This window comes from Phyllostomus discolor, assembly GCF_004126475.2.
Source record: "Phyllostomus discolor isolate MPI-MPIP mPhyDis1 chromosome 15 unlocalized genomic scaffold, mPhyDis1.pri.v3 mPhyDis1_scaffold_33, whole genome shotgun sequence".
NCBI lineage: Eukaryota > Metazoa > Chordata > Mammalia > Chiroptera > Phyllostomidae > Phyllostomus > Phyllostomus discolor.
The window spans coordinates 58,228-72,027 of NW_023397492.1; the positions used below are offsets into that span (position 1 = coordinate 58,228).

Genomic DNA, 13,800 nt, shown 5'->3' on the forward strand with positions numbered 1-13,800 from the left:
GTAAATATCCTATTCTATCAGAACATTTACCAAACTCAACAATGCATGAGAACCACAGTCAGTGAGCATATTTCTGTGGCTTCTTTAGATATGAATTCTGAGGAACCAGATGCAAGAATGGTTTTGTTAACTCACTAGGTGCAGCAATCTGCAGCCCCTCTGATCCAGGAATGAGACCTTTAGACATTAAAGCCCAAAAGTGGTCTGTGTGTCACTCAGTGGTGGTTTCACAATAAGGAGTATGTCCTATGGGGGTTTGATCCTCAGTGGGAGGAGCTATGTCTGCACAAAGCTTAGGGACCTGGTAGGTGACACCTGTCCTACAACATAGATTACAACTTTCATCCTTAGTCCCCCACTGAGCATGGTCCCTATTCCCTGTCTTCTCTTAGGTAAATAAAGGCTTCAACTATGAAACATTCTTCCTTGTGAATATGCAAATTAGAAGGGGTGGTCTAGGTTTAATGTTGTTCTGTCTGTGCTCTAAGAACATCGCCTAGCGCTTGGCATCATGCTCACAGCCCCAAGTGTAGGTAACACCACACATAGGCAGAGGGGCAGACAACAGCTTTGTGTATTCCCAGGCTGCTGACAAACACACATCACAAGGGTGCATATAACATTAATCACCCACAGAGTTGAAATCTCTGGGAAGATCAGGAAAGACCCTTGCACAAATCAGATTAAAATATTACACCCTCGTTAGCATCCCCCAGGGTGTTACTGAGGTAGCAATGATAGGCCAAGACTCTCAGTTGGAGTCTTTAATAAACCTAAAGATGTTCGGAATTTTCACAGTACAGGTGAAACCTGTGAGTACAGCCCTGAAATTCAGACACATCTCTTGCCTGTTGTACCATGGAATTTGGGTTAAATCTCTTTTTTTTTTTCTTCTGCAATTCCAGTTGGCATTCCACATTATATTATATGAGCTTCTAGCCTACAGCAGAGTGGTCAGGCACTTACAGTGTATGATGTGATGGGCCAGTATTTCCAGTACCCACTTTGCACCACACGCAGTTATCATGACGTTGTTAACTTTATTATGACTGCTGCGTTTTACCTCCCTGTGTTTAACCTGTAACTGCCAAAGTGTACTTTATCACTTTTCCCTTTTCATCCAGGCTCCCAAATCCAGAGCTATGAGTCTGTTTCTATTCTGTTTTTCTTCTTTTCTTCATTAGATGCCACATATAAGTGAAATCACATGGCATTACTGCTGTTCCATCTGGACTTTTTTATTCTTCATGATACTCTCTACATCTGCCCTGGTCCCAAATAGTAAGATTTAATTATCATATGGCTGTGGATATCAAGTTATTATGTGTCAGTAAAAACAATTGGTTGATTTTCAAATCAGTTCTTTTTGATATTACTGGCAGGATTACTATGTGAGGCTATTTCTGAGAAAAGTGACAATGCAGATTGAACTTGCTAAATGAGGAGGACAAATCATAAGGAACAAGAACCCTGGAAGTACTATCTCCAGACTTGTTTAATCCCACCATCCATGTGCCTGGGAGGGTCCCTTTCCTCTTCTGCACACTGACCCACAGAGCATATGACTTCATACAGAAATGACACCTGTCTCACATGGGAAAGGTGACAGCATTCTCGAGGGTCATGTGCAGATATGAGGGGGGATGAAAGTGGAGGAGACCAAACTTCTGAAATTGACTTCTGATGGACCAGGGATGGATCCGTGTCTTACATTATTGATTAGAACTTCATCACACATCCACAGAACCACAGATGTTGATGGTGAAAATAACACAGAACTATAATGCCTGACCAGATTTATATAAAAGCAGATCCACTGAATCCAGAATGGAGATGCAATTTAAATGATGTATTTACTTCACAATCACTGGACAAAGAAAATTATGCTTTTCATATCAATAATGGTTTCATTTATTTTCTGTTATTTGTATTAGTGATTCATATGAAGCTTTATCATAACAAAATTGTTACAATTTAAAAATACTTACTCCCCAATTCCCACTTACATCTACAACTAAGCAGACCTAGTTATGACTGAGATGCATCTGTATCCCCAATGTTGGCTCCTGGTTCTACCACAGAGTCTAGGAAATATAAATAAAAATGAGCAATGAAATGAGTATTCAGAATCAAAATCCACTAAAGAAATATGTCCTTGGAGCACTGTGTGTTTTTGTGTAGATTTCATGCTTCTGCCTCCAGTGATCCACACAGACCTCCTCCAACACTGGGTCCACATACTCTAGGGTCTCACTCTGAACTTAGTTCATATTCTGATTGCTTTCCAAAAGGAATAGAGTCCAATGGGGCTTCCTGTCACCTGAACAGGAACTTCCTGCAGTTCTAATGTTCCCTCTGGTTATGAGCATTGAATTCTCTTGGTATGTTCAATACCAGTGGTTTTCAAAGGAATATCTCATTTTAAATACTGATCTTTTATGAACAGTACTCCCCAAGTACTCTCCAAGGCCATGCATCCATCTCGTGGAATATCTGGGTCAATTGAGATGGAAAAGGCTCAAATATGCAAAGTAATTCTTCACAGACATGCATCATTAGATATGTCACATACTAGGTCATTGACCTTTATGCCACCGTTGAAACCCAGAGCTCAATATATAGGAGAAGGACATGCAAATAGAGCCCCTCTCCTCATGAAAAGCAGCCCAACCCTGACCCTGCTGCTCTGGTACAGGAGCCCAGCCCAGAATTCCCAGGTGTTCCCAGTCACTTCTCAGGGCAGAACACAGACCTCTCACCATGGAGTTTGGGCTCATCTTGACTTTCCTTGTTGCAATTTTAAGAGGTAATTTATGGAGAAGAAGACACTGGGTACGTGAGTTCATATGAATGACATGAAGGGTGGGAATGTGAGTTTCTTAACAAGGGTTACTTTGTGTTCGCAGGTGTCCAGTCTGAGGTGCAGCTGGTGGAGTCTGGCGGAGGCTTGGTGAAGCCTGGAGGGTCTCTGAGACTCTCTTGCATGGCTTCTGGATTCATCTTCAGCAGCTACACAATGTACTGGGTCCGCCAGGCTCCAGGGAAGGGGCTGGAGTGGGTCTCAGCAATTAGTGGTAGTGGTGGTAGCACGGTCTACACCAACTCTGTGAAGGGCCGATTCACCATCTCCAGAGATGATGGCAAGAACACGCTCTACCTGCAAATGAACAGCCTGAGATCTGAGGACACAGCTGTGTATTACTGTGCGAAAGACACAGTGAGTGGAAGTCATTGTGAGCCCAGGCATAAACCTCCCTGTGGGAGACAGGAGGACTGGGCTGTAGGGAAGGCTCAGGACAGCAGGGGGCGCGCGGGTCACACTGAGCACAGTTAACAGTTTGGGAGCAGCTGCTTATGAACTTTAAGAGCTTGTTTCCTTTAACAGGAACCTAATCACCAAGACAAACGAACAAGCAAAATATAACCAAAGACACTGAAATAGAGGACAAGCTGGCAATGACCAGAAAGGAGAGGTGTGGGAGTTTCAGGAGAAAAAGGGAAGGGTTTGCAGGATCAAGTATAAAGGACACATAGACAAAAACAAGGGGGGGGATAGAAATGGGAGGGAGCTGGGGAAGGCTGGGGGTGTGGTAGGATTGGGGTAAAAGGCAGAAAACTGTACATGAACAGCAATTGAAATAAAAAAAAATAAAAAAAGAGCTTGTTCCCTGGCAGGTGTGGGGTTGACTGGCACACAGCTGTTTCACTCTGGGAGCCTCCCTGCTTTCATGCTTCTGTGCTGACCTCTCCAGTATCTGAGTTACAGAGACTGGATGTCATCAGAGGAAAGTATTCTCACATGCTCCAAAGTCAGAGTGTGACATCAATTTGCTTATCCCTACCCTAATGAATCACCAACCCCCCTGACCCAAATCAACTGAATCCCACCAGATGCTCTGTGGCACTCAAAAGGAGTCCAGCCCCACACAGCACAGAGCCCAAGTCAACCAGTAGCAGGGAACATGCATGCTGGGTATTTGGCACAAGAGTTGGAGGAACCCAGTCCCAAAGGGGAAAAAGAAAAACCCACAGGGGTGTTGGCCATTGACTTAATTCAACATCCAGGACATCACTGGCAGTTGACATCATGTGGGCATAGAGGGAGCCCCACCATACCATGCTGTAGATGTCCATGGTGATGATGTCACATACACACACACACACACACACACACACACACACATGCGGATTGTGGGGATGTTTGTCCCTTCATTGAGAAGTCTGTTGAGAGCAGAGCACACTTTTCAGCTCATCAGGAATGGCTGTGTCACATCAGAAAAGGAGTATGGACCAGGTTTTATTGTTCACCTCTGAGCAGAGTCCTGCTTATGAAAGGGGTTTGTGTGGTTTCCATGTCCCACCTCCACCAAACTAGGTAGAATCTCCACTTCCATGTCAGATCCCCCCCATTTGCACAGGAGGAGACAGAGGGGTGAACCTCAACATGTCAGCATCAGATATTAAACGCTAGAGCCTGGCTTCTTATTTCACTGAACACCTAGGAAATATGAGTGAGAATGCAGAGCCACATATAATCATTGATAGAAAATAATTGTAGTTCATAGAAAATAAAAATAATGGTTATATGTATGCAATAAGTGGGAGAATAAGAAATTACACGGACATCTTTGATCAAAGTGTAGGGTGGAACCTGTGCACTCTACAAGGTCATTAGCTTGTTCTGAAGGACTTTGGTCCACTTACTGCTTACAAAGATGAGAAGCATCCACAGATTTATGGGGATCCTCAGTTTTGGGAGCTCTACTGAAGCAGCCTTCCAACTGGGTGGAGTCAGGATTTGATTAATTTGTCATTGATATGAGCTGGTGTTGGAGTCACGCCAACATTCCCAGATTATTAAAACCTGAATCTCATTGGATGATGTTAGGAAACGTGTCCTTGGGACAAGTGATGGTCCTGGGGTGGAACTGTGAGGAATGGGATCAAGTCCTTTATAACAAAGGACAGAGGAAACTCCCTTGCCCCATCCACCCTCTGAGATTACAATGAGCAAACAGTCATATAGGAATCTGTTCTGTAACTGACATCAATCTGCCAGCAGCTGTTACTGCATTTCCCACCTTCAGATTGTTGATAAGCACCTTTCAATTATGGGCCAATGACCCAGTTCACAGTAGATGGTTACAGCACCAAGAATGTAGTATGGTTGTAGAGTGACATGACCACAGGGCTGCCTCCCCTGGAGATTTGCTGCCATATATGTGTTGTTAAAAGTGCAACATCGGTGTCCTTCCAGTGATGTTCAAGGGCAGTTTTTATCCGGTGTTTTTTATAGGCAAAATTCCCTGGTCAAACGTCATGGGGGCTGTTAAACAGATGTAGTGAGAAGACAGCAGTATAAGTGGGTGTAATGCATGAACCCTTTCAATATCTATAACATCAACTTGAAGGAAAGTCCATGTTTCACTGGAGGTAAAATCCATAAATGCATGTTTCTCCCAGTCACCAGGTCATATGGGGCAAGTCTTATGTGTGCTTGAAGGTGAGGATATGAATGCCACTTGGGTATAGCATTGACCAAGTGGGGCTGCAGGTTTATGTTGGTTTTATGAATTTAACTAATCATGCCATTTTTGAAACTTCCCAGAGATTTTATATAATAGTGATAGCATGACAGTTGATTATAGTAACCTCTTACTGAATAATTATTAATGTACTGTGTGCACCTCAGTCACTTGTGTGACAGTTGTCAAAAATTTGGGGAGGGGTGTGAAGAGGCTGAGCAGAGAGGGTGTCCAGGGGAGTTAACATGCTCTACATGTGTCTGTTCCTTCCTCCCACTCTCTTTCTCCACAATGATGGACTCTCCATGCACAGATGCACTTGGGCAGGGGTTCTGACTTGAAAGCACAAGACAACAGACCTTGCAGTGCCCACTGACCTCAGCCAGGGAGTCTGACTATGAGAATGAATATCTCTGTGTGTCCACAAATGGATAATGTCATATAAAGCATTTATGTTGAGCTGAGTAGCATGAAACATTGCATCTGGACTATCACTGTAAATTGCATTGTGCTAACCTGTCAGATGATATAATTTAGCAATGGCAATAATAACTCTACAGCATGTAGATTTACCACCCTCTTCTAAAACTTTCCACTGTCAGAATGATTGTGCTTTGCCCTCTAGTCAAGTGGGGACCGTCACTCAGAGACTTGACTTCTATGTCACTAAGGGGAGAACAACATGTAAGTGGACAACAACATGTAAGTGGACATCAACACGTGCAGATAAAACTAGATTTGAAGCTTTCCCTGCACTGCAGGGAGAGCAGTTACAACCCCTGGGTCTCTGCACTTCACACTCACTGCAGCAGTTAAACCAGAAGAAGCACCATGAAGTTTGAGCTGAGCTGGAAACTTGCTCTGATGCTTTTACATGGTAACAATACAGGCAGACTGGGGAATTCTGTGTGTGTGTGTGTGTGTGTGTGTGTGTGTGTGTGTGTATCTCTGTGTGTCTGCTGCTAATGAAAGTCTCTTGTCCACAGGTGTCCAATGTGAGGTGCAGTTGGTGGAGTCTGGTGCAGACATGATGCAGCCTGGAGGGTCTCTGAGACTCTCCTACAAAGGTGCTGAGTTCATATTCAGTGACTACTATATAAACTTGATCCCTCAGGCTCCAGAAAATGGACTGGAGTGAGTAGGGGTAACTGGAAACAAAGCTAACAGTCACACTACAGAATAGGCTGCATTTGTGAAAGGAAGATTCACCATCTCAAGAGATGATTCCCAAAGCACTGCCTATCTGCAAATGAACAGCCTGAGAGCCAAGGGCTCTGACCTGTATTACTGTGCAAGAGACACAGGGGGCGGGGGAGTCAGTGTGAGCCCAGACACAAGTCTCCTTACAGATGGGATGGCAAACGAGAGGGATCACTCAGGGCCCACAGGTTCTTCAGGCATGGGGCACATGGAGGTTCATTAAGGTTTTGCTTCATCTCTGGCAGGGAGCTTCCCCTTTACCTGACATGCAACATGTAGGTACCTAAGAAAGCATTCACCACAATGAATCTAAATTGATTGGTTCACACTATCTATATGCATTGGGTAGATGCATATTGCCTCTGCCTTGGAACTCTTCCCATTAATACCTCTGTTGTGACTGTTGGTTTTGTGTTCATTCGTGTAGATCACAAGGTGCCTAAACATTCAGCTGATGGTTAATCATGGTTTTGTCCAAGTGTGATTACAGATGAGCTTTCCTTTGAAATGGTGGCTCAGAAAAGCAGACTGTTTTCCCCAGTGTAGATGGGCACTCTTCACTCCACCAAGGTACTGACTGAAACAAACTAAAGAGGGCAAACCAACCCCTTCCTCACTGTGTGCTGGATTCTAGAACTCGGGCAGAGGTCTTCTTCCTCCCTTGGAACCCTGGTCCTCAGCCAGGTGATTCCTGAAGGGACTGACCAGTGAAGCTGTGGGCCATTGAGCAATGAGTCTGTCTCCACGTGGGATGTGGAGTCTGAGGTCCATGGGGTACATGGTCAGAAGGGAAGATAACCATATGGATGGAGCACCAAGAATACACAAAAACTTGGCTATCACACACAGAGATGGCCTAACATAGGGAGACAGATCCTGACCTAGAATCCACTGGGGGCACTGCCCAAGTGATAAGAACAGCAGAGAAGGGACACTTAGAGTGCATTACCATAAAAATCATCATGGTACTTTTTTTTTTTTTCATTCATTGAGCAGTAGAAGTGCAGTGGGATTTGGGTCACATGCAGGGGCACTGAGATAGGACCTTCCACCAGAAGGATATGAGGACATTAGAGGCTCACAAAACCCCCAAGAGCTTCAGGGCTCATGGGTGCTGGTTGTGTAAGTGCATCAGACAGGCCCAGAGAAGGGGCTTCCTGGTGTCTTCACAGAGCCCTGGCTACGAGGGTCTTCAGAGTCACTGGGGTTTAGTACATTTAGTTCTATGTGTCTGGAGAATGAAAGCACACCATGGGCTTGAGGGAGTTTCTTGAAGTCAGGGCACAACCTTTAATTCTGGACCAGGGAAGCTGAGAAGTCTGTGCTCTGTGATCACTGACAGGAACCTCCCCAGCATGATGCAGAGCTGGCATCAGGGGGTGGGCGGGTCTCACAATCTCACAGCAGCTGCCCCAGGAGCAGGTGCCAGGGAGGGGGAGTCAGAAGGGATTCCCTGTTTCCTGTGAGGACCTGTGTCTTTTTCTTTTCATGAAAACCTCTATAAGAAGAGTTGGACATGTGATTTCTATAAATACCCTTTCTGGGCTTTCACCAAACTCCATGGCACATGAGAACCACAGTTAATGGTATTTCCAGGGCTTCTTTAGATCTGTATTTTGAGGGACTGTGAACAGGGATGGTTTTATTAACTCAGTAGGTGGAGTATTTTGTGGACACACTGATCCAGAAATAATATATCCAGGCAATAAAGCCTAGAATTGGGAGTTTTCCATGTCTCTCAAAATTGGGTTAACAATCAAGACCATGTCCTGTGGGAGTTTGTTCCTTAGTGGGAGGGGCTATATCTTCACAGAGCTCATAGATCTGCCAGGGGACCTGTATCCTACAACACTGTGTAGGACTTCAACCCTCAGACTCCCTTGGAGTACTACCCCTGTGTCCTCTACTTTCTGTCAGGTGGGGCCATGTCTTCAGCTTTGGGAAGATCTTCCCTATGCATAGGCAAATGAGAAGAAGTAGACTGGTTTGAATGTGGGTCTGTCTGTTCCCTGAGTATCACCCACAAACACTGCCGTCCATGAAATTCCTGATGGTACAGTCCCTCACCTTGGACTGAATATGGAGAGTCCTCTTCCAGGTCTCAGTTGCCAGAGGAAAGGGGCTTTGAAGTTCCAGGTTTAAGCAGGTCACCAGGGACAGGGAAGTGAGATTTTCTCCCATTCCTGAATGGTGTTCATAAGTGTCCACTGTCAGTTTCAGCTGGTGCAGGAGGGTGCTGAAGTGAAGACACCTGGGGCCTCAGTGAAGGTCTCCTGAAAGGCTTCTGGATACACCTTCACCAGGTATGCTGTGCACTGGATGTGACAGATCCAAGGAAAAGAGCTGGATGTATGGGGCATGTTGACCCTCAATATAGTGCTGCAATCTATGCACAGAGGTTCCAGGGCAGAGTTACCATGACTGCAGACACATCCCTGAGCACAGCCTGCATAGACCTGAGCAGCCTAAGAGCTGAGGGCACACCTGTGTATTACTTGCAAGACACATGGTGAAGGGAAGTTATCGTGAGCCCAGGCACAGACCCTTCAGTGAGAGGAGCTTTGGCCACTAGGGTACCCTCTGGGTACCTCAACTCAATGACGTCCCTGGTACCAAGTGCAGCTGAAGGTTTGTCCTTCATTAATAGTTCCACTCAGCAAAATTCTCTGGGTTCCTGATTGTGTGCCACCTATGATGTCTGTCAGGTAGAAAATGTGTTGGAAACAGCATTCTCAAGTGAGCAATAGGAAGAGTCTCTTTCAGACACGTTTGTGACCAATTCAAATGACACATCAAACCTCCTGACCCACATCAGCTGAATCTAACCAGATTCAGGAGGTGGAATAAAATAGAGACCATTTCATCATGTCATCCTGTCCTAATGCAGTAGGGCAGAGGCCAGCTGTGAGTGAAAGTCACTGACTGCAGGGTTCTTCCAGTTCCCATGTCAGAGAGGACAACTGAGGTGTCCTGGGGGGAGAACAATGAGACACCAGTGGTAATGGGAGGACTTTGGGACTCAATTTTTCAGTGTTTCTGAAGCTTTAATTAAGTTTTGTGTAAAAATGCTGTTTCCAGTGATTGCAGAGATTGTGAGCGGTGGTGACTGTGAGTGTAGGAGCCCTGGCCACACTGCACAGAAATGTTTTGTGATCGTGCTCTACTGTGAGCATCTCCCTCCCTGAATGAACAAGTGGGAAAATGCAAACTGAAGCAGCTTCTATCAGCTGAATGGGAAGTCGGGTTTGTCAGGGGATGACCTCCAGGCACCACAGAAACACCTGCACAAGAAATGTGACATATTCATGCTCCATGGACAGTGAAGCTGGATGAAACCATCCAAATGGTTCAAAGGGTCCTTGAGGACTGGTCTCTGGATGGGTCTTACCTTCACAGCTGCCGAGGAGTTTCTGTCTCTGGTAACACAGGTTCAGAAAACAACCTCCCCTGTCTTTGGCAGTTGTCACTGCAGCACTGATTGCAGATGCAACCCATGTGTCTGTCCCACACGTGTAGTTTCATAGGGAGTTTAACAGGATTTGTTTGAAATGATCTGGTTGTAATAAGCATCATTCTTGAGACATCAAATATCTGAGGAAGATAAACACCTATAAAGTCTTCCATTCTTTTTTATTTTAACTAAAATCATGGGCTAAACAATGACCTTTCATAGCAACTACTTTGGATTTCTTTACATATATCCAGTATGTATTTGAGGGCTCAGATGGGATAATTACTCAGGTTACATATGCTAGTTTGGCACAACACGTTATTACAGCATTTTTTTTTTTTAGCTTCCATAGTATGCTTTGTACTGAGTTCCAGTCTCATATTATTCCAGTCTCCAGGACAGATGAGTGCTTTCAAAGTTCCTCAGTCGTTCAAGTGATGGGGTTTCTCGGAGATAGGAGAACCCACTTTGTGGCAAAGAATAGAAACCATACACTGCTCCCCAAAACTCTTCATTTCCTGCTCTCATCCTTATTGACAGCATCCAGCATCTACAGTGCCATCTGAAGTCTGGGCTGATGTTACATCAGGTGGAGGAATGGATGCTGACTAAGGTTGGACTATTACACTAGTCCTGGTCACCAACCTCCAGGTTTAATATTGACGTGTGATCCATCAACAAATGATATCAGGTTCAGGTTCTCCATGAGAGTCTTTGATAAATTGAAGGTTTGCGATGAGTTTCCCTTGATGTAGACTAAACAAGTGTGACCCTAATCTTGGAATTTAATCATGACATCTACTTTCAAGATGAACCACACAGGTGTGTGGGCTTCACCGGGAACCTGGAACATGGATAAATTTTCAAGCAAGTGCTTTTTTATCTGAATGAGTCCAGATATTATGTGTGGCTATTTCATAAACAGGGTGAGAAACCCAACTGATTAAACAATAAGGAAACTCACAACATAGAGGAATGGCAATCCTGCTTGTGTGTCAGTTCAGATGAACTTCACTCACCATTCATGTTAATGTATTCACCTGGACCGAGTTCATTTTTTTTTTTCATTTGCACATTGATACACTCAGTGCATGGGGTTCAGTTTCAGTGTACACCCATCATGCCCAGCCATGGAAGCAGCAGTACCAAGGCTCCCATGCAGACGTAGATAGAGACTGTGATAGAGAGGAGATGGTTCTTCTGAAATGAGCTATTGACACACCAGGGGCCCAAACCTACTTCCTCTCCAGCTTCCTGATTACAGATACATCACATGTTCACAAACACAGATGCTGGCGGTGAACCTGAGGCTGAACCTCCAAAGATGAACAGTTTATACAAATTTAGATCCACCAACTCCAGTTATGGGAGGTTACTCGAATGGTATTTCATTCTCTAATGAATGAATAAAGATAATACCATTCTTATCAATGAAATTTTAATTACCTGTTATTTTTCTATCAAGGATTTTGATCAAGATTTTACATAACAAAATTTCTGAAATTTAAACATAAATACTCCCCAATCTCTACCTACATCATCTCCCAACCATATCTGGTCGTGTCTGAGTTTCTTCTCTGTCTCTAATATCTAATACCTGGTTTCACCACAGAGTCTAGAAAACAAAATGAGGCAGTTAAGCTGCTACATATTCAACACTGAACTCCACTGAAGGAACATGATCAGGGGACACTGTCTGCTTCTCTGTAGAGTTCATGCTTCTGTCTCCCAGTGGTCCACACAGAGGAGCCACCTCCTCCAACACTGGGTCCATGTGTTCTAGGGACACACTCTATTTTTAGTTCAAGTCTGATGAGTTTGTAGGGGAAATGGTTTCAGAAGAAATTTCCTGTTTCCTGATCACAAACTTTCTCTGGTCATGAGGGGTGGATCCTCTTGGTGAGTTCATGGCTGGTGACTCTCAAAGGCATCTCTCATTTTAAACCCCTCTCTGCTTATGGCACTTTACTCTCCTAGGTTGTATGCTCAACTCCTGTTGCAGCTGGATCACTGGAGAAGGCACAGGACAAAACATAGGAAGTAATTAACTTTATTCCTATTTTTTTCTCTTTACCAAAAGACATATTTAATTGCTTTTGCTGAAAGAAAATAAGGGAAAAGGGAGGGAGGGAGGGAGGGAAGGAGATAGAGAGATGAGAGAGGGAGGGAGGGAGAGAGAGAGAGAGAGAGAGAGAGGGGGGGGGGGAGAGAGAGAGAGAGAGAGAGAGAGAGAGAGAGAGAGAGAGAGAGAGAGAGAGAGAGAGAGAGAGAGAGAGTGGTTGCTTCCTGTACACACCCAGGCAAGGAATCATATGCACTCAAATGTGGAATGAAAACGACATTCTCTTGGTTACAGGACGACACTCCGATTGAGTCAAACAGTGCAAGGCAGGGCAGGGGTAAATCTTAACCGACTTGTACCCTTGTAAATGTCACATTTTGAGATCATGTCCTTCATGTGACCATCCAACTTGAGAGATCTCTATATAGTAGGAGGAGATAGGGACACTCTGCTCATGAAAAGCAGCCCAGTCCTGACCCTGCAGCTCTGGCACAGAAGCCCAGCCCAGGACTCTCAGGAGTTTCCAGTCCCTGCTCAGAAGCAAACACAGACAACTAACTTACCATGGAGTTTGGGCTCAGCTGGGTTTTACTTGCTAATATTTTAAGAGGTAATCTGTGGAGAAGGAGAGACCCTGAGTATGTGAGTGGAGATGACTGAGAGAAACAGTGAACAGGTGACAGTTCCTGGCCTACATCTTTGTGTTTCCAAGTGTCCAGTGTGAGGGGCAGGACATGTGCAATTTTGAAAAAGACTCGTGGACATGGACATCAGTGAGGTGATTGCTGGGAGGATGGTGGCATAAGGGGAATAATGGTAATGAGAAAATACATTAGTGATGAAATTTAAAATTTAGAAAAATTAAACTAGATGTTAACACAAACTAATATTTTTATTTTTATTAATATTGCATTGCAATGGAAACTACTATTTTGTTAGAACCCCTTTAGACACCGATGTAGACTGGCATTCCAGCCTCCAGTCCTGTTGTGAGGACAGTGTCAGGCACTCAGGTGGCTCAGCCTGCAGGGGCTCTGGCCTTCTCTGAAAGGTGCAGGTGAGGAGGAGGGCACGACTGTGTGGGCCCCCCTTGGAGGGCCTGACAGTCTGATGGTCACAGTCCCTCCTTTCAGACTATATGCCTCTGAAGGATCACAGCCTCAGCATGTGAACATGGGCTCTCTGGGGTCGCAGGTGTCACTAGGTGGACAGTGGGCCCTGCTCTTACCTCACCCCCCATGCCCACTCCCGTGGGGAGCATGATGGTTTGTCTGGGAGGAGCACACCTTCATCCTGAACCCAGTTGGTTAGAGAAGGAGGAACTCCCCAAAGACTTCGGGTGGCCTCAGTGCTTTGGAACAGGACTGTGGGGACCCATCAGGATGTGGCTGTGATAACTGCCACAGGTAAAAGAACCTTTGGCAACTATCCCTAATCCTGGGGCTAGGTGTCACAGGTCTGACCAGCTGGGCCCTTTGCCCCCTCTCCAGACCAGAGTCTTGGGCCCAGGCATCACTCTGAAAGTATTACAAAATTTTAGAGACACCATCGTGGGGTTTTCA

The 13,800-nt window shown here is 45.0% G+C and overlaps 1 gene segment (V, D, J or C); it reads left to right on the top strand.

The window, feature by feature from the left end:
• The first annotated feature begins 2,676 nt into the window (after positions 1-2,676).
• LOC114489763 lies at positions 2,677-3,334 on the top strand. The segment is given in 2 exon segments: positions 2,677-2,806; positions 2,907-3,334. Coding segments are annotated over 2 exon segments (474 nt in total).
• Positions 3,335-13,800: the final 10,466 nt, after the last annotated feature.